General features: G+C 38.2%; 2 protein-coding genes across 4 annotated transcripts in view; one reads left to right on the top strand and one right to left on the bottom strand.

Annotated features, from left to right (window-relative positions):
• The first annotated feature begins 1,549 nt into the window (after positions 1-1,549).
• Positions 1,550-17,628, top strand: LOC134211312 (LIM/homeobox protein Awh-like). 2 transcript variants are annotated; one of them, XM_062688060.1, is made up of 4 exons: positions 1,560-2,080; positions 16,250-16,431; positions 16,541-16,971; positions 17,032-17,628. In XM_062688060.1, the coding sequence occupies exons 1-4, from the start codon at positions 2,075-2,077 to the stop codon at positions 17,187-17,189; spliced, it is 777 nt and encodes a 258-aa protein (XP_062544044.1). In that variant the 5' UTR covers positions 1,560-2,074; the 3' UTR covers positions 17,190-17,628. The 2 variants fall into 2 exon arrangements, with proteins under 2 accessions (XP_062544043.1, XP_062544044.1); XM_062688059.1 differs by having other exon boundaries at positions 1,550-2,080; positions 16,541-17,628.
• LOC134211310 (integrin alpha-PS5-like) overlaps positions 17,595-19,290 on the bottom strand; it is a 43,667-nt gene continuing 41,971 nt past the window's right edge. For both annotated transcript variants that reach the window (XM_062688058.1, XM_062688057.1), the window contains exon 8: positions 17,595-17,732. In XM_062688058.1, coding sequence (XP_062544042.1) covers positions 17,625-17,732 — 108 coding nt within the window. In that variant the 3' untranslated portion in view covers positions 17,595-17,624. The remainder of the gene's footprint in view (positions 17,733-19,290) is intronic.

A 19,290-nucleotide genomic window follows, 5' to 3' on the forward strand; every position in this document is an offset into this window, starting at 1 on the left:
TCATATGTCTTCTCCTACTGAAGGAAACAAAAATAAATAACTAACATTGTATCAAAAAATTTCCTATGTTGCGCATCACCAAGAAACATAAAACAAACAAGCAGTTGAACACCGTACCACCAGTCCAAAGCTGCATCCAATTCAAAAGCAAAGCATCGGCTTCGACTTGTCGTTCGTCGCCACCGTTCGGTGCCGATGGTGGTGTGAAATTGAGACACTCGCTGACTACGTTTTAAAGTACATGCATATGGGTCTGCTCAGTTGTACAGTGCTTCCCAAACTTTTAAACTTCCTTTACTAAGGATTACAGGAAATTGTTAGGCCTTGCATGCAATTTTGATCATGAAAGTAAAGCCGATCGTGCTACAAGCAGAACACAGACACAATCCATTATCAGCTAGCAACAGTTTTAAAATGCCTCCAATAGTTAACATTAAGTATATAATTGATGTTTGAGATGATGTTTAGGTACCTACTTTGTTGACAACTTGAATATATCGAAATTGCAGTTAGTTTCATTTATAAAAATGTAAATGCATTAAAAATTTAAAAAAATATATATGTATTGACTTTACTAGATGAAAAATCAATTATAGACAAGCTTTGCAATACTTTTTTGCATTGATTAAGAACTGGATTTCAGCCAATATTCACTTGAGTCACTGCTTCTTAAATTCTGTATCTCCAACAACTGAAAGCAAATAAATGGAGCGTACTTGCTTTGTTTCTTATTTTAGTAATTTTTTAGCGGTAATTTTGTAATTCATAGCACACGTGATATACAGCATTAAAAACAACACCGATTTAAATGAAATCATGCGTCTCCCGAGTATTATTGATATAGAAACATGTTATTAATAATAAACCAAAATATCCTATAAAATATAAAATTGATTCTCATTACAGTTGGTAATCGCTAGAATAAAAGCAGGCCCTTTATGCTTTATAATCTTTGCGGTACAAACCCGGTTAGAGAACCACTTCAGCAACCCCTTCGATGGGTCGCTTTGTTGCTGGCTGAGCCCTTTAAAGCGCAGCCATGGGAAGAATAAGGCAATAAAATCGCAAGTCAGGGAGGATGATCGGAGAGCACACATAACAGGCCTACAACCAACAGAACGGCCAGAAACAGGAATCCGCTTTTGGTAGGCGAAACCCGTGAAAAGGGATTATGCGCGCAGGACCGGACGACGTGACGGAGGGAAAACCCCGCGTGTTGTTGGTTCCAAGCAGAAGTCAACTGTCTCGTCGAGTCGTCGCAAGCCGTGCAGGGGAAAGTGTAGAGCGAACGAATGGCATGAAATTGACGCGCCGCAGTCGACCCGGCAGCTGAACAACAATAGGTAGCCAGCTTTTGAGAGTGCGAGCATAAATCGAAGGGGCGTGTTATGTTTGGCAATGATCATTTCGGTGCGATTCCCGCCCGGTTTTTCTTCTGATGGCGGGGGGGAGTCAGGATGGCTGCGCGGCGAAGAGTATGTTGTCTTTCTGTTTGTTATGTATTTCTCCGGTTCGGTCCGGTGGGTTTGTGCTTTCGGAGAGTTGAGAGTATGGTTGCCGCGAGAAGTATAACCAACGTTGGCAATGGACGAGGAAAATGAAGCAGATCGAGATGAGGTGGATCCGTTGCTGTGGGATGTTGACGGCACGGGTATCGATGAGCAGAGTCAGGTTCACACTCAGTCAGTCTGGCATTGAAGTCTGTCGCGAGAGGATGCTGAGCGGTGTTGTTCGGTTCGTCGGATAGGTAGAACGGTTGTTTGGTTCGTTGAGGCGGTAAACTACAATTGATTACCTGTGGAGATCTCGTGGCGCGCTGCTGGTCTATTGAACGAGACTTAAAGGAAGGCCGTACGTCCGTTGTGTGTTGAATAGTGTGTAAACTGCCGACGGTGCTTGAACGGCGTTTGCTTTGAGCTTTGAAGGAAAGGAAAAAAAAGTGTTTCAGTGGAATCATATAAATGAAAATATCGCAATAGCATTGTGGATTATCCTTGAATATTGCTATTCGTGGAAAGTGTGATTAGTGAATTGTTATTCAACATATTGAAAGGGCTACGTCATTCGCAGCATAATGAAGGTAAAGTTTTCATTTGCATGTAAGACAGTTTACCAGGTTTACGAATAGTATAATTTTGGATACATGTTTTACAAGTCCTCTAAGTGGTATTTAAAGTGTTACAAGTTACATCAACAAAAATTGTCACTATTACCCAGTTTTCCACACCAGTTTTCGTGTAGAAGTTCCTATTGATCGAAAGTAACATCGAATATTCGTCAACACAGAATTTGGTAATATCCCATGAAAAAATCGCGTATTGATGGATATGAATACATTTTTGTGTTCTTTTTACGAGTAAAATTCCCAAAACAAAACAGTGGAATAGTCGTTTTGTGCTATTCAACTGTTGAAATTCACTTATCAAGTTTACAAGTACAAGCAATATGCAGTATGTTCTGTATTTTACAGATTTTCATTCTTTCTTGGGAGAAAGTATGAACCTTAGTCATACTATACGCTCCGCGGTCTAATTTTGAGATAATTTTCAGAGTATATTCGGCAGTTGAGATAGGTGTTGGATAAGAAAAGGAGATGGTTAGCTATTACTATATTAAGTTCAATGCTTTTATATCTATTTGGAATCTATATGTTTGGTTTCCAATAAAGCTTATTAGTCACTCAAGAGTAAGATTGTTAAAGTGTTAAGACAATAAATCGTATCTGTCCTCTAGAATTTCCCGAGTTTTTCTTTCCTAGAAGCTACAATTTAAATGCTTTTTGCCATAAAAAAACTATCGCGGTTTACTGTTGATTGCTATTGTTAATGCAACATCACTCAGAATCCCACTTTCAAACGTCCACCACAACTCATTTTAAAGTATTTTTTTACAACTGATCTTGAATCTTCTATACTGAAAACCATTGAATGTTTTGATTAGGGAACTACTGACGACTGTACTATAAGATATATTTATTTGAACCAAAATAGTAATTTCCAGTGACGTGCTGGTGCATCGATAAGTAGAAAATTGGCCACACACAACAGATGAGAATAGTTTTATATTTATATTAGACAAGGCTCTACTCTTTTTTGAGTGACCTAGGCATTGATTGGGGTTCACTTTTATTAAAACATAAGACGTGGTCTCAACTTGAACGTTTATTGGTGAATGTCCTCGGTTAGTCCAAGATAAATACACTACTGTGTATTCATCTTGGGTAAGTCTATTTGTCAAAGTCTACTAAAGTCAAGGCCTAGTCAGCCATTTCCTCATATTATTTGGCGAACAAACAGAGCTGAATGGTATGTTTGCTCCTTGAAAACCTTCAATGTCAGTAACAAGATATCGATCGTTTGGCAACTTTTTCTTAATACTATAAGGACCTTTGAACTTTCTTTGATGGTTTAGTGTCAGCATTCATGTTAAGAACAGTGCCTTTTTTATAATTCTGTAAAGTTCTACTTTTTTTATCCATCATTTCTCTATTATTAGTCTGAAGTTTTTTAATGTTTTCTTTTACCGAATTTCAAACATATTTTGATTATTTCTAACTAATGTCTATAAATTACTATGATTATCAACATGTAAATTGTTCTTATGAGTGCCGAACAGTAAACCACTTTGATTTTTTTCAAATAATTAAATAAATTCTACATTTTGTAAAAGGTTATCCCATTTTAAACCTGTATCTTTAATCAATTTTGCCAACATTGGAGTGAGCGTTCTATTAGTTATCTCTGCTTGGCCATTAGCCTCAGGGTTATACGACGCTGTTTTGATATGGTCAATACCTATATCGATCCTGACAAAAAAAAATCGAATTTTACGGGTGTGAAACTACTGCCTATCCGTAATAATTCTACACGGCTTGCTAAAGTGATTCACATAATAACAATAATGTTTTGATCACTTTATCAGTGTCTGTAGTTTTGCAAGGACATAAAATTTAACGGGTAAAGGGTAAAATGTCCTACCGTTGTGGTATGCCCTAATGTTGCGATAGTGTTAAAATAGTCCAATCTGGATATTAAAGCATCGAAAACAATTGTAGACCCGCTAAAACTCCTCGAATTAACCACTAGAACACTTTTTGTTTGACGAAATTCCATTCAAGATGATCAAAAATTAACTTTTTTCCTTAAAATAATGCGTCCTTCGAGCTGATTATTGAGGTAGTGCTAAACTGAGAGTGCTAAAGTTCTATTGTTGCGGTATAACGGTATTGCGAAAATAGCGATATTTAGATGAAATTTCGAGGAAATTAGACTTTGAAGAGACTAAATTAGGGATGTCCAAAATGTGTACATTTGGGGGTCCAAAATATGTTGCACTGTCCAAAACGAAGAATATTTTCATTTCAGAAAATTACAATTCTCAGCGATTTATCAACACTTGATGCCAATTTCAAATTTCTATTTCATAAATGAGACTTCCATCTATGAAATGGTGTGATTTCCACCTATATCAAACGTGCCATTTGATACATATAAGCAGATATCGGTAAGCACTTCCTCTTTCTTTCAGGGTAAATGTTCCAAAATAGAACATTTACCCTAAAACAAAACAAAAAAGTTAAGCACAATTTACGTAATATTTACAAAACTAGTGTTAAAGAGCAATCTATTCAACTACTACAATGTAAAAACGACAAACAGTTCACTTTTAAAGAATTTTTGAAATCCGTATTGGTTTATATATTTTTGAAACTATTTTCCTCATGCTTGAAAACCAATAATTTTTAATTATTTCAATATTGTGACCTAACTTGTCATGGTAAATCCGAATTATGTTGTCAATCATTGTTTTTGGAACTACCAATAAGAGATTACTATTGTCTTTTTCAAACAATATTCCATTTTTGAACTCAAAATGAGGAAAAGCATTAGTTTCTAAATGAATTTTTATGTGTCTAATTTTGTAATCTTGTTCTTGTGCTAGAATAATGTTCTTTTCAATATCCTCCAAGAAGCAAATATTATGATCTTGGGTTGCAATGCACAATTGTTTGTTCAAATCCTTTCCAACATCACTCATTGATATTCTACTTAATGCATCTAGGGGAACGGTTCGACACTTCATCCCATAGCTCCTATTTCCATCCTATCAAAAACAAAGCAATGAAAAGGAATTTGGTTTGTTTCTTATTTTTGTGATTTTTTTCGCCAGTGAGCACGCGTGTTAGCAAAAAGAAGCGACGAGATTAATGCTGTATTTAGGCTCCCCCAGACCTAAGCGATTTCATCGCCGCGACGGCGACAACTAGTCGCCGCGATTCTATCGTTGGGTCGCTGCAGGCAATGTTTGATTTACGCTTCCATACCAACGGCGACAGAATCGCTGTCGCCAAGCGATAGAATCGCGTCACGACTGTCGCGTCGCGTGTGTTTGGGGGAACCTTTTCTTTGTTTTGCGATGAGATGAATATATGCTCAGTGAAATGGAAAACGGAACCGTTCCCCTACATGTCGCATTTTACTTCCATCCCTTAGAATAGAATAGAATAGGGTACTGTAGAAAAAGTTTTCTAAGAACATGGCCCAACGGCTTATTTAAGGATTTATTTTCTTAACTAATGTTTGACCCAACGCAACACAATTACATTACAATCAGATGTTGAATTTTTTTCCAGATAAATATACATGAAATCGCTTAATTGAATTTCCAATGACAAGTGCTTACAATTCAAAACTATGTAATTTATTTTAGTATTCATCTGATTTTTTTTTACTGAAAAAACTAACATGGTGAAAATTTCCTTTTGTTTGTTTTTGCATTAAAATAGCTCCAAAACCATATGAGCATATAAGTTACTGAATTTGGATCATAAATGGCTAAAATAGGAGCTGAAATCAATTTATCTCTCAATTTTTCGAAAGCATAAATTTCGGCAAAAGGTAAAATTTACATTTAACGGGTGGCCACTAAATAGCGGGAATGAATAGAATGGCTCGGGAAGAAAACTAGAAAATAGTACAGTTCAATTTGATATACGTTATATAAAGAGTTGGCCTAAGTTTTTAAACTAAGATCATTGAATAACAGCATTTGGCCCGTGATATTGCCATGCGACGTATTTTAATCTTGCAGGTATCATATAGCCCTTGGACGGCTGCCATTTTTGGATGATGCTTGTGATCCTATTGATGATTTGCTTCGTGCAAATTTAGTACATTAACAATATAGTCCATTTCGAGAATCCTCATATATTAGACAACGGACAGCGGAATTACGCCATCTTGCGTCACAAAAGGCAACTAACGAAAACGATAACCAAGAAGTGGGATAATTCGAAAAATTACAATAATAGAGTATATTAGGGTACATTTGTTTCGTGTTTTTGGCATTCCAATCACCATAGCAGACGGATTTCGAATCAGAGGATCAAAATCCGTACAGCTATTTTTTTTACTAAATATTTTAATTCAAGTAGACTGATTGACTAAACCAACATTGTAAATAGTTAAATACGCACCATGATAAGTAATCCCTTTGATTTGTATTCTGCTTAGCTTACTTCATTTATCGTAATTTGCAAATAAAACAGTTACTTTTGGTGCAATTATGTTCTACAAGCAAGCCAATGGCGCCAGAAACTCCGCATTCGGAGGGTGGCGATTTGTGTTTGATTTGTGTGGTTTTAATTTCAAAGCCTACTTTACATCTTGATGGGCGAAAAGCTTATGTCAAGAATATGAAAAGGATAAGATAAATTATTTATAAATTGATTGCCTTCAATCCCCTTTAATTTATTAATACCTCATAAGGTGGACGGATCTTGGTCCCCCACGGTATTAAGATTTAACACTCCAACAAATTCTCACTCAACATTTTAAAAACTTTTGAAAATCTTCTTCGAATGGATCATAAGCCATTAAAATATCATAAATATGAAAAACTATTTTTTTCGGCAATAAAAGTATTGAAAATTAGGTTATCAAACCTCTGAAACACAGCGGGAGCGTTGGATAACCCCTTCTTCTTCTTCTTCTTATTGGCATTACATCCCCACACTGGGACAGAGCCGCCTCGCAGCTTAGTGTTCATTAAGCACTTCCACAGTTATTAACTGCGAGGTTTCTAAGCCAGGTTACCATTTTTGCATTTGTATATCATGAGGCTAGCACGATGATACTTTTATGCCCAGGGAAGTCGAGACAATTTCCAATCCGAAAATTGCCTAGACCGGGACCAGGAATGGAACCCAGTCACCCTCAGCATGGTCTTGCTTTGTAGCCGCGCGTCTTACCGCACGGCTAAGGAGGGCCCCGTTAGATAACCCCGTTAATGGCAAAACCTGATATTTTTGTTATTTTCGCTTGTTATTTTTACTCTTATGGCAAACAAGTTCATATATTTTTTTGTTATCAATATCACGTTTTACTGTTAATGGACTATTATCCTCTACCCGGGTATCCTTATTTTATTTTCTATATCCTATACATAATCTTATATCATCGCTTTTCTTAGGAATTACTACAATGGGACTTACCTTGTTATCATCTCCATTTGAATCGTCTTTAATAATTGGAAATCTAAATAAACGATTTTTACGATTTTCAATAACAGTCTTCATGGCTTTATCAAACATCAAATCCCATCCAATTATAAAATCATAAGAATATATGATAAAAAAAACATTTTTTTCCAAATTTTCCATTTTATTTGAACTACTTTTGTATCGTACCAGAGAAACTGGACGGCCAGTATCAAACAACGCATGTAACTTAAGTTTAAAGTCGGTTAATGTCGGTTGATGAACTCTCAACACCTGTCATCTATCTACTACCAGAATTCCACTTAGACTCAGTTTCATTACTTGTAAATCGATGGTGTGGTTTTGGCTTCCGGCAATTCGTAGGGGGACTCTACCGGAAGGCAGAATCACAAAAGGCAGAATATATCATAAGGCGTAATTACAAAAGGCGGACTTTCAAAAGGCTGAATTTTGTCATTTCTGAGTTTTACACAGGCGTCTGCTTAAGGTTAGGGAGGACATATTCTATTCTTTGAAGACTCACATCAGCCCGGTCTAAGTTGAAGGGGGATATGATACTTGATGGGCTACAGCTCTTCGATGAACCTACGCCGAATGAAGTATTCTTCTCCACTGGACTCGATCCTGGGCCAATCGCTTCCAGTCGCCCTGAGCATTGAGCGCCCTCAGGTCCTCTTCAACTGCAAAAAGCCATCATGTACGCGGCCTTCCACGAAGCCTGCGGCCTCTTCCTGTTTCTCTACTAAATATTATCTTCGCTTGACGTTCTTCCGGCATACGAACAACGTGACCACCGTAGTCTGCCGTGTTGAATAAGCTTAATAATATCCAGCCCTTTATACACCTGTTACAACTCGTGATTCATGCGACGCCGCCAGATACCGTTCTCCTGTTTACCACCGAGTATTGTCCGCAGCACCTTACGCTCAAACACTCCGAAAGCTTTCCGATCAGCCTCCTTTAACGTCCATGTTTCATGGCCGTATAAAGTCACCGGAAGAATCCGAGTAGTATACAGCGCGAGTTTTGTTTTCGTTTGCAGACTACGGGAAGTTGTTGTTTACGGAAGGGGGATATGATACCTTCTTTAAAAGTACGTATTCAATATATTAAATTTGGTTTACTTTCTATCTATTGAAATCTCATCTTACAACTGAAACACTAGCAGCCTCTTAGCTAGTATCCATTAAGCACTTCTAGAGCTATTGAGTGTGCGATTTCTATGCTTCGGGAAGGCGAGAAAAATTCCTACCCGAAATTTCTCAGAGCGAATAGAGACTCGATATCAGTCACCTTCAGCATGGTATGCATTGTACAATGCCATATGCCTTATTGCTGAGCTACGAAAGATCTCCTCCACACTAAACTACAAGAAAGCATGCATCTGGTCGATCAAAGGCCAGAATTGCATTGGGCAGTTTTAACTTGGGCGGCCATTTTGAACCAACAGATGGCTTCAAAATGTCCACCTAAGCTAAAACAGCCCAATGCAATTCTGCCTTTTGTGATTCGCCTTTCGTGTTTCTGCCTTTTGTATCGTCCCGCCTTTCGTATATTCTGCCGTTCGTATTCCGCTTCATGTGCTTTCCGCCTCTCGTAGGACACCCGTCATCTGTCTACTACCAGAATTCCACTTAGATCCAGTTCCATTACTTACTCGTTAATCGATGGTTTTGTTTAGGTTTCCGGCAATTCGCAGCAATATGTCCACTTATTACAGTTGTAACAAACACAAAGATTTGCAACTGTCGAAAATCCACTCATTCTGGCTTGGTTCTTCAAATGATGATCTGGAATCCCCTCAATCACATATTCTATCAATTCAACTTCTTTTAATTTCAATGGCATGGATAGGTTTTTTTTTTAAATAATGTATTCCATGAACGATTCTTTCGGTTTCCACTTTCGAAATTCTGGTTTTCTTCTAGTCTCAAACGTAGAAACAGAAAATGTGGTCTGGGTCAATGCAATAACTTCAGGATAGCTTTTCATTATCAAATCTGGTTGACACGATAGCCAGGTTTAAGCGTTGCTTCTGAAGTGTTTGAAAATCATCTACTTCATTACTTTTACCGCTATACAGAATGTTTTCCGAATCTGCTCTACGGTCTTCATCCGGTACTCCCGAGAAATTCGGTAATACGGCAGACAATTCATCGAGTTTGATAAAACGGTTATATTCTTGATTTACATTATTAATATGATCTCCAGATATGTTGACGACATTTTCAATTTTAAGTTGACCATCAGTACTTCCACTAGAGATGGGCAAAACGGATCACTTTGATGAACGGATCAGATCTGGATCATTCATTCTAAGGATCCGGATCTTTCAAACGGATCGGATCCCTAGAACAAAATGCAAGGAGAATGCAAAATAATAAGGCGTTAGTCATTCAGGCTCACACTTTTGAACCGTATTGAAAATATCTTCACCCTTTTTTGTTTACAAGCTTATGGAATACAAACAATGAACTTTTTATTTTGTCATTTACTTACAAATGGTCTAATAGTTTGTTGAACTGGTGAACCGGATCTTTCAAAAAAACGGTACACGAATCATTCACTCACTGAGCAAGAATTCATTCATTGATCGACTTCTTGAGCAGGAAGACCTCTTCCGACATTCTCTGGAACGTCATCATCTGGCTGAAGAAACATTTTTTTTGTATTATCCCAACTTCTGATATTTTAGTAAAACATAAAAATTCATTAGCTCTCACTCAAGCGGGCGTAAAACCTCCTCATCTTTTCTATGCATCAACCAGTGGCGCCGGTAGTGGGTAGGACAAGTAGGACATGTCCTACGCATGAAAATACCTGGGTAGGACAGTCGAAGCATTGTCCTACCCATGATTATGGTAAGAACATACCATATGGATAACTAAAATATCTAATACTATCAATACTGTTTCAATTACTAGATCTAAAAAATATCACTAAAACGTTTCAAGGTTAATCAGAGGTTTGAAAGTTTATCAGCGGTCTGACAATCTTGGAGGCTTCCGGGATTGTAAAGGAGAAATCTATTCCGAAAAGATTCTCAGAGTCTATTATGAATTCTTTCCATTCCAAAAAGTGTTCAAAAAAAAAAGTGTTGAATTATGTATTATGTATGTAAAGTCTCGAAGTGTCTTATAGTTTCTGCTCTTTCATAAAAATGTTGAAAATTTTCTGGAAGTAGGGGAACTGTTCCATTTTCAATCTCACTGAACATATATTCATCTCATTGCAAAACAAAGAAATACAGCACCAATCCTGTCGCTTCTTTTTGCTAACACGCGTGCTCACTGCTGAAATAAATTACAAAAATAAGAAACAAACCAAATTCCTTTTCATTGCTTTGTTTTTGATGGGATGGAAATAGGAGCTATGGGATGAAGTGTCGAACCGTTCCCCTACTTAATAATTTCTGCTAGTTCAGAGAGGCTGACACGTGAATTAATCAAAAGTTTAATATCCAAACAAGGATATAGCTTAGCTTAACTGAGGTAAAACTGATTGTATTTGTCAATGGTTGCTTCTTCGTGACTCGTCAGAACTGATGTAAATTGCGCTACGATCCAAGTGAATAAAGGTTGGTATTTACTACCTGCGGCTCCAGTCAGTTGGGAAAGAATAGGAATGTTAGTGTGTAGTTATTGTCGGCGTAGCACCAAGTTAGAATTCGGAAGTCGGGACTTCCGAACCGAACTTTCTTCCGAAGTTTTATCTGTCAAACTAATTGATGCGTTGCTTAGCACATCTTTAGGCGAATCCAGCGCACTACTTCCGAAGTTGGGGAAGTTGCCTGTATCCGGTGAAAAATCCAACTTCGGTATAAAAAGCGTTATAAATTTGTTCCGGATAGACAATATTATGCTACTAGAGACCGAGATAACCAGCAGAAGTATAGATCGAGGATACACTTAGAAAAGTGATTTAGTCTATGGGACACTATATGATGTAGTTTTGACAGACCTCATGTTTATTAGTCACTAGTAGAGATGGGCGATCAGATCCTGAACCGATCAAATGATCCGGATCTCTGAAGTGAGTGAATGAATCGTGGATCATTTTTAAATTTGGTTCACCAGATCAGCAAATTATTTGACCATTTGTAAGGATAATAATAATAAAATAAAAAGTTCATTCTTTGTAATCCATACGCTTGTAAACAAGAAAGGGTAAAGTTATTGTCAGTACGGTTCAAAAGTGTGAGCCAGAATGACGAAGGTTTCACTTTTTTGCATTCTCCTTACGTTTTGTTCTATGGATCGGATCTGGTTGAATGATCCGGATCATTAGAATGAATGACCCAGATCTTATCCGTTCTTTAAAGTGATCCCTTTTGCCCATTTCTAGTCACTAGACTGCCGAGCTCGTCTCTAAAAGTTGAGCAGCTAAACAAGGATATGAGAGAACAATCGCAGTCTAAGATTTTATTGGAATCTGTAGGAATCACAAACACACCTATGTTTGCATGAAATCTTAAAAGTGAGGAAGAAAAAAGTCTGAAATTCAAAGTAACCTTATTCTTGAGATGTCTGAAAACCCTTTAATAGTACTGAACACCCTTAAGAGATGAGATGTTTCTGAAGATTTTCAATGGTTCGAATTCCTTGAAGATAGTGATAGTTGCTTGAAACCATCCAATATTTAAAAAAAAAATTACAGGAATCCATTAACACTGCAATTCGTAATGTTTGAAGACATACTTCTTGGAAATGTTCTATGAACACATAGGGAGTTTTATATCATAACTGAGGATGTCCGAAAAAATCTCTTGCAATCCGAGAGGATCTTCGGAAAGTTGCTGAAATTCCATAGAAAGTATTCTATAGATTTTAAAATCCAGTTTTGTCTCGAAACGTGGCTGTGCCTCTGGCATCAACATATTACAATATCCAAATGATACAATTCGGCTTAAAACTACATCCAACAATAAACTTAAATCTAGGCCTAGCTACTACTGATTGTCGTTTAGAAGGTGAGAAAAGTTCGTACGGAGAGTGTTACGAGATGAATGGAAATCGAATCCAATGGAGCAGTTATTGAATATACGGCACATGCTAGTAAATGGCTCGTTGTGACCATAATTAGTTCGTGCACCATGAAGAAAGAGGAGAGAACGAGAGCGAAGATTCCTATGGCTAACATTGATGTTTAGCATGAAAAGCAGTGGGGGGCAGTCGATTCTCGATTGCAAGAGGTCTTCAATGAATATCGCCAGAGAGGTATTGCGACGGACTGTTAAGAGCTCTAATAAAACGTGTTTTTTATTTGGACGTTTATGTTAGTTGTCAACAAATGACGTCACTACTATCCTTACACGGGACAAAGCAAGTCAACGCTCTATAAGTTCATTTGGCTTATTTTTGCATTTTCATTACAAGCATATCTACGTGAGTGAAGAGCTGAGCAGAATAAATACGTTTACGTACGTTCTGACAGTTTGCCCATGGAAAAACTTCCATAAATTATAAATCACTAGACGAACCTGCCCGATCTCGCTCGTTTTTTTTCGATCTGTCAATCATTTAGTTGATTGCAACGTCGCACTCTAGATCGATTTCAGTTCGAGCTTGATGGCTTTCTTCAGAACTCATGGAACCGTCGCATTTTGACAATATTCCAAAATGACCCGTTTAATTGATCTTTTGATCAGTGAGTTATATTGCTTCAAAGCAAATGCAAACTCATTCGAGTTCTAAAAATCTGCAAATTCAGGGAAACGCCCGAAACAATGGACAAACCTACTAGACGATTAAAGCATGTTTCGCTTATCAAAGAGTTGGAAGTTTCCGAATTTTCTTCGACAATGAATCGCATGCTTTGAGCGTGCTTACAGCGGCACAGAAGGAGTTAACTTTCTGAAATCAGTATGGCGAAAGGCATCTACGGTTCGATTACTCGAAATTAAGCACCTTAATCGAAAAAATATTTGGTAGGCGTAGTAGCGGATACCATCCTTCATAACCGGTACCAAATAGTTTTTCATGAAAAGTTCCTAATCTTGAGAAAACCCGCGTTAGATGTCTTTCGCCATACAAATTTCTGGCGGTTAACTCATGCTGGCTATTTTGTGCATATACTATAGCGCCGGGATGTGATAGCGGCGAGTAGAAAATCAGCCACTGCCAATAATTCAATGCTTCGGAAATTGGATTACGAATTATTTAAGGAATTTCTTTGGAAATTGTTTTAGTGCTTTTTTGAGATTTTTCATTGATAATTCCGTAAGAAATTCGACCTGAAATTGCTTTGCGGATTGCTTTAGGAATTTCTTCGAAAATTTATTTAAGCGTTTTTTCGGATTTTTTAAAGAATTTCTTCAGGATTTCTCGCTTAACTTTTGAAAAGGACCAAGGTAACATTATACAATATACATTATACAATAAGGACTGTATCGAAAATAAGTTATCCACTTTCAAAGTGTTACTACTCAGAGGATCATAAAGGTATTGGTTTGTTTTACCCTGCAGTCGATGTATTCATATGTTAAGTTTCAAATCAGAATTTGTTTGTTGAAAATTTGTTGTTTCCGATGTATCGCAAATTGAAAGTGATATTGAAATTTGAGTTTTGGACACATGGCTCTGTAAGAAGGGCATCGAGATGCATAATTTGACCAAGCATTTCGCTATCCATCCCCAAAGGTAAAAATTCATGGCCAACAATCTTGGGGAATACTACACGTTTGCTAACCTGTTGGAAAATAAAGAAAATCAAAATCAAGTGACCGAAATTTGGACCAGAAAGTAATCATGTTATAAAACGAGGCAATTTTATGCCGATTTGTGACCAGGAAGAATAATGGTCGAATAAATGTTGGAATAGTGCAATATTTATTCAGTATTATATTTTTTCATAAAACTTAACAAACAGAATTAACATATATTGCTAGAAAATTTTTAATAAATTTTTAGAATTCATCCGATTTTATTCGAATAAAATGATGTGGATAACTTATTTACGATACAGTCCTTATACATTATACAATATACAAATTAATTCATGAAAAATTGTTACTTAGGTCCTTTTGAAAAGTTAAGCGAGATTTCTCGCTGTACTTTTCAAAAGGACCTAGTAACATTTTTTTCATGAATTAATTTGAATAACGCAATCAACAGAACAACATGAAAGCTTTTGATTGCGCTATTCAAATTAGTTCATGAAAAAAATGTTACTTAGGTCCTTTTGAAAAATTAAGCGAGATTTATTTGAAAATGCTTTCAGAAATTGCGTTACGAATTCCTTCGTAAATTCCTCGAGGTATTCCACTGGAAATTCTTTTGGGAATTCTGCCAGAATCTTTTTTCGGAAGTTAGGCAATTATTTCAGGAATTTAAAGAAAATATCCAGATATTCCTTCGGGCATTCCTTCAATAATTATTTCAGTTATTCCTCCAGTAATTCCTTAAGGAATTCCTTCGAAAACTCTAGGAAGAAATTTTTTGCATGCATTCAAAAATGTTTCTTCGAGTTCGTTCAGAATGTCCTTTAGAAATCCTTCGTTCATTTCTTTCAGAAATTCCTTTAGACCTCCGTAAATTGCTCAAGAAATTCATTTAGAATTTTTTTCGTCGCATTCTTTTAGGAATTCTTTGAAAATTTCATTTGAAAAATCCTATAGGAATACGTTCAAGAGTTCATGTAGACATTCATTTTGGAAATTCTTTGGAAATTCAATTGGAAATTCAACTACTTCGGAAATCCCTTGAGAGAATCTTTTAGAAACTCCTTCGAAAACCTTCAGAAACTCACCCAAAAACTCGTTTAGTATCTCCATGGGAAACTATTCCATTCTTTAATAAATTTCCGGAAGAATTCACCCAACAAAATTTCCGAAAGAAAAAAGGGGGATTCCAAAGACCTCCAAGAATTTTTTCAAAGGTATTTCCGGAGGATTTGCCCAAAGATTCTTTGGAAGAATGACTCAAAGAATTCCTGGAGGAATTTCCTGGATTTCTCCTGGTGAGATTGCGAGAGAGGTTCCCGAAAGTTTTTCTGGAGGGCTTTCGAAGAAGTTTTTGAATGAATTCTTGAAGGATAACTTGAAAAGACTTCCGGTAAGAACTTCCAAAAACTTCCCAAGGAATTCCTAGATGAATTTCCGGAAGTGTCTCGAATGCAAAAAGGAATCTTCAAAAAATTTCCAAGGAAATTTCTGATAGAACTGTTGTTGTTTTCCGAAGGAATTTCAAACGGAACTTCTGGAGAAATGACGGTATTGGAGCTTCCAAAGAATTCTTTTGCTTAAAGCAATTTGCTCAAATCCGCCTCTCAACTAATTGTTCTAGATCCACGTCCATACTTCTTGGTTCCGATTTCATCCAAATACATGAATTTATACCACGCTCAGAAAGAACTAGAAAATTTTCAACTCGAAAATCTATCTGAAACATGATAATGCCATGTTTTCACCGAGACCATCTGAAATATCATACACAACTGAACTTGCATCTTCGATATTACATGATACGCTACAATATGTAATCTATGGGACCCACAGCAGTTTGATGACTGGTGAATAAATTATGATTAACTATATTCGATGTAGGGTTACCTCTCCTGGACTTCATCTCACAGCTCCGTTATTCATTGCTACACAGTAGTATTTGAAGTTTAAATCAACAAGGAAATTTTAATGTGACATTTTTCACTCATAGACTGTTTTTGAAAGACGTTTTACCATGTTTATGTATTTCCCATCGAGAAATTTCAGAATATATCTAAATATTATTATTTTTTTGTTCTTTTCCCTTACAGACTGAATTCAAATCTTGTGGCGGCTGCGCCGAGCAAATCACTGATCGTTACATATTCGAAGTGAGCGGCTGTGCGTGGCACGGATCCTGCCTACGGTGCAGTATTTGCTATTGCTCCCTGGAACGACAGGTTTCCTGTTACTTCAAGGACGGCGAAGTGTACTGCAAAACCGACTACATCAAGTGAGTTTGCGTTATCCTTCTTACACGGGACACCGGCGTCGTCCATCTCAATTTGCCATTTCTTCACCTAATAAATCATTGTCTTCTGCTTCTGATCCGTTCCAAACAGAAAGTACAAAACCAGCTGCGCCAAGTGTTCCCGATCGATATCCCCCTCGGATTGGGTGCGAAGGGCCCGGGATTTCGTGTTCCATTTGGCGTGCTTTGCGTGCGATTCCTGCGGGCGGCAGCTCTCCACGGGAGAACAGTTTGCCATCATTGACGACCGGGTGCTGTGCAAGACTCACTACATGGAGCTGATTGATGATGGGACGACTTCCAGCGAGGACGGCTGCGACGCCGAAGGCAATGGCAAGAACAAAACCAAACGGATACGCACAACGTTCACCGAGGAGCAAATTCAAATCTTGCAAGCCAACTTCCAGATCGACAGCAACCCGGACGGACAGGATCTGGAACGGATAGCCCTGGCGACGGGGCTGAGCAAACGGGTGACTCAAGTGTGGTTCCAGAACTCGAGAGCTCGTCAGAAAAAGCACGGTGAGATTTATCCATCTGTTCTACAAGAGCTTGGACCTAATCAGATTGTGTCTTTGGCAGTTCCCCGTGGTCAAGAGCTATTCAACGGACTACGTTCGGATTTGAACAACAACAGTAGCAGCAATGATAGTCCGGGAGGAACACCGATGGGCGAGGATTGCAGCATGGCCAAGGCGTCGATCTTCAACCATCACGGCTTTATCAACCTGATGGTATGACAGGAGGGGTTGCACTCGATGGGTGGCCACGACCACCAGCAGCAGCAACAACACGTTGGCTACTCTTGAGGATAGCTGACCGACGAACGGGAGGCAACCGTTCCCTGAGAATATGTTATTATTCGCAACTGTTGAGAGACGCACCGTGAGCCCAACGATTTGCAAAGGGAAGGGAAGAAGCACTGGGAAAAGTGCATCACGTTCGGTATGTTTGTATCGGTCTTGCGGGAAAGTGATCATGTATCTCAATGTCTTTTGCTTTAGTTCGTCCTCACAGAAGGTCACATGCTTGTGACTATTTCTGCGCGGTTTATTGACGATGAATGGTGCTTTGCATTACGAATGAATAAATGCTAACTATGTACATACGTAAATGACATTCTTGTAAATACAAATATCAAAGTAATAAAGTTTACGCAGCAATTGAACAAAAACTTAAGTGGTGCTTTTGGTTGTTCCTTCGATGACAGCCATTTCTGCAGTCTGATTCGGAAATGGTTCGTTTACCATCATAATACTTCCTTCATCTAGGATTGATTTACTCTGAAAATGATGAAGAATAAAGGGTAAGTATAGAAGCATCTATTCGCGACTAGGAAGCTAATGTCTTGGTTATAGCATATTATAGTGAAGAATCATGGCAAGTTCAAACTTTATGGCTGTCTGTCAGAATGTGCGAGAAAACCGCCTTTTCTTTCTTCAATTTTCTCTGCTATAGAATTACCACAATCACAAAAGGGGTAGCCAATAATTTAACCTACCTAGGAAACTTTTTCTGCTATTATAAGCTTAAATGTTCTATGTACACAGGAAGCCCAGCAAACGTGGAACTAATATACACCCAACTGGTGATTGTTAAATTTTCTATTAATTCTGTATAAGAACCTACCAAAACCTGTATAAGAACTGGGCATATGTGAAAATGGAATCTGTGACAAAATGTCGAAAGACAAAACGTCGAAAGACAAAAGGTCGAAGGACGAAAGGTCGAATGGACAAAAGGTCGAAGGGACAAAAGGTCGATGGGACAAAAGGTCGAATGGACAAAAGGTCGAGGGGACAAAATGTCGAAAGGACAAAATGTCGAAAGGACAAAAAGTCGAAGGGACAAAAGGTCGAAATTTCAAAATTGGTTAAAATTGAAAAGCCATAGTATTGAGAACAATATAAAGGAAAACTATGATGTAAGTACCGTCATCGGGGGTGACACTTGGCCAATTAAGGGTCAGGTTGGCCCATGTTTTCAGCAAATTTAGCACAAGGAAAATGTAATATAAGCCTTTTACCTTTTTGAGCGATTCAGATAGCCGACCCACAGACTGTTCGTTAGAACGATAACCCAATCTTAACTTGAACCCACAACCTCTAATTCCTACACAAAACTCTACCACCAATATGCATAAGCACATTCATTAGTTTATTTAGTTTACATCTAAACAGAATCCACTGAATCAACAATTTGACGCCACAATACACGTGTCAATAATTCGAGAACACGGAGTTCTTTAAAAAAAAAAATTAAACTTCTAACTACCTTCACTGTTCACAACCAACTGATTTATTATCCTCAACTTAACTACATTACAAGTATGCTGAGTCTGCACTGCCTCGGTAGGTACAGGTTCGATGATCGCCCTCGATATCGTTCGCCTGGTTCTGCTGATGCGCCTCGATGTTGCCAACTCCAAAATGCTGACACCGATGGGAACGTCGATGGAATTCCACAAAGTCCGGTCGGCAACGACGTTAACTCACGGTTCGAGGCCGCATCTCTCCATCCTCGAATGCGCCCCACGCTCGCCAAGTCGTTTTACACTTGGTCTGCCCACCTCGCTCGCTGTGCTCCACGCCGTCTCGTACCTGCCGGATCGGAAGCGAACACCATCTTTGCAGGGTTGTTGTCCGAAATTCTTGCGACATGCCCTGCCCATCGTACCCTTTCGGCTTGAGCTTTAACTGGGTGAATACTGGGTTTGCCGTAGAGCTGGGCAAGCTCGTGGTTCATTCTTCGCCGCCACACACCGTCTTTTGTACACCGCCAAAGGTGGTCCTAAGCACCCGTCTCTCGAATACTCCGAGTGCTTGCATTTGCACAATCATG

The sequence above is a fragment of the Armigeres subalbatus genome, chromosome 2, assembly GCF_024139115.2.
Source record: "Armigeres subalbatus isolate Guangzhou_Male chromosome 2, GZ_Asu_2, whole genome shotgun sequence".
NCBI classification, from domain to species: domain Eukaryota; kingdom Metazoa; phylum Arthropoda; class Insecta; order Diptera; family Culicidae; genus Armigeres; species Armigeres subalbatus.

What these genes read in the sequence shown, in the direction of transcription:
- LOC134211312 (XM_062688059.1), top strand. An exon ending in TGCAAAACCGACTACATCAA is followed by an intron (nt 16,432 to 16,540) that starts GTGAGTTTGCGT and finishes CGTTCCAAACAG; the next exon opens with AAAGTACAAAACCAGCTGCG.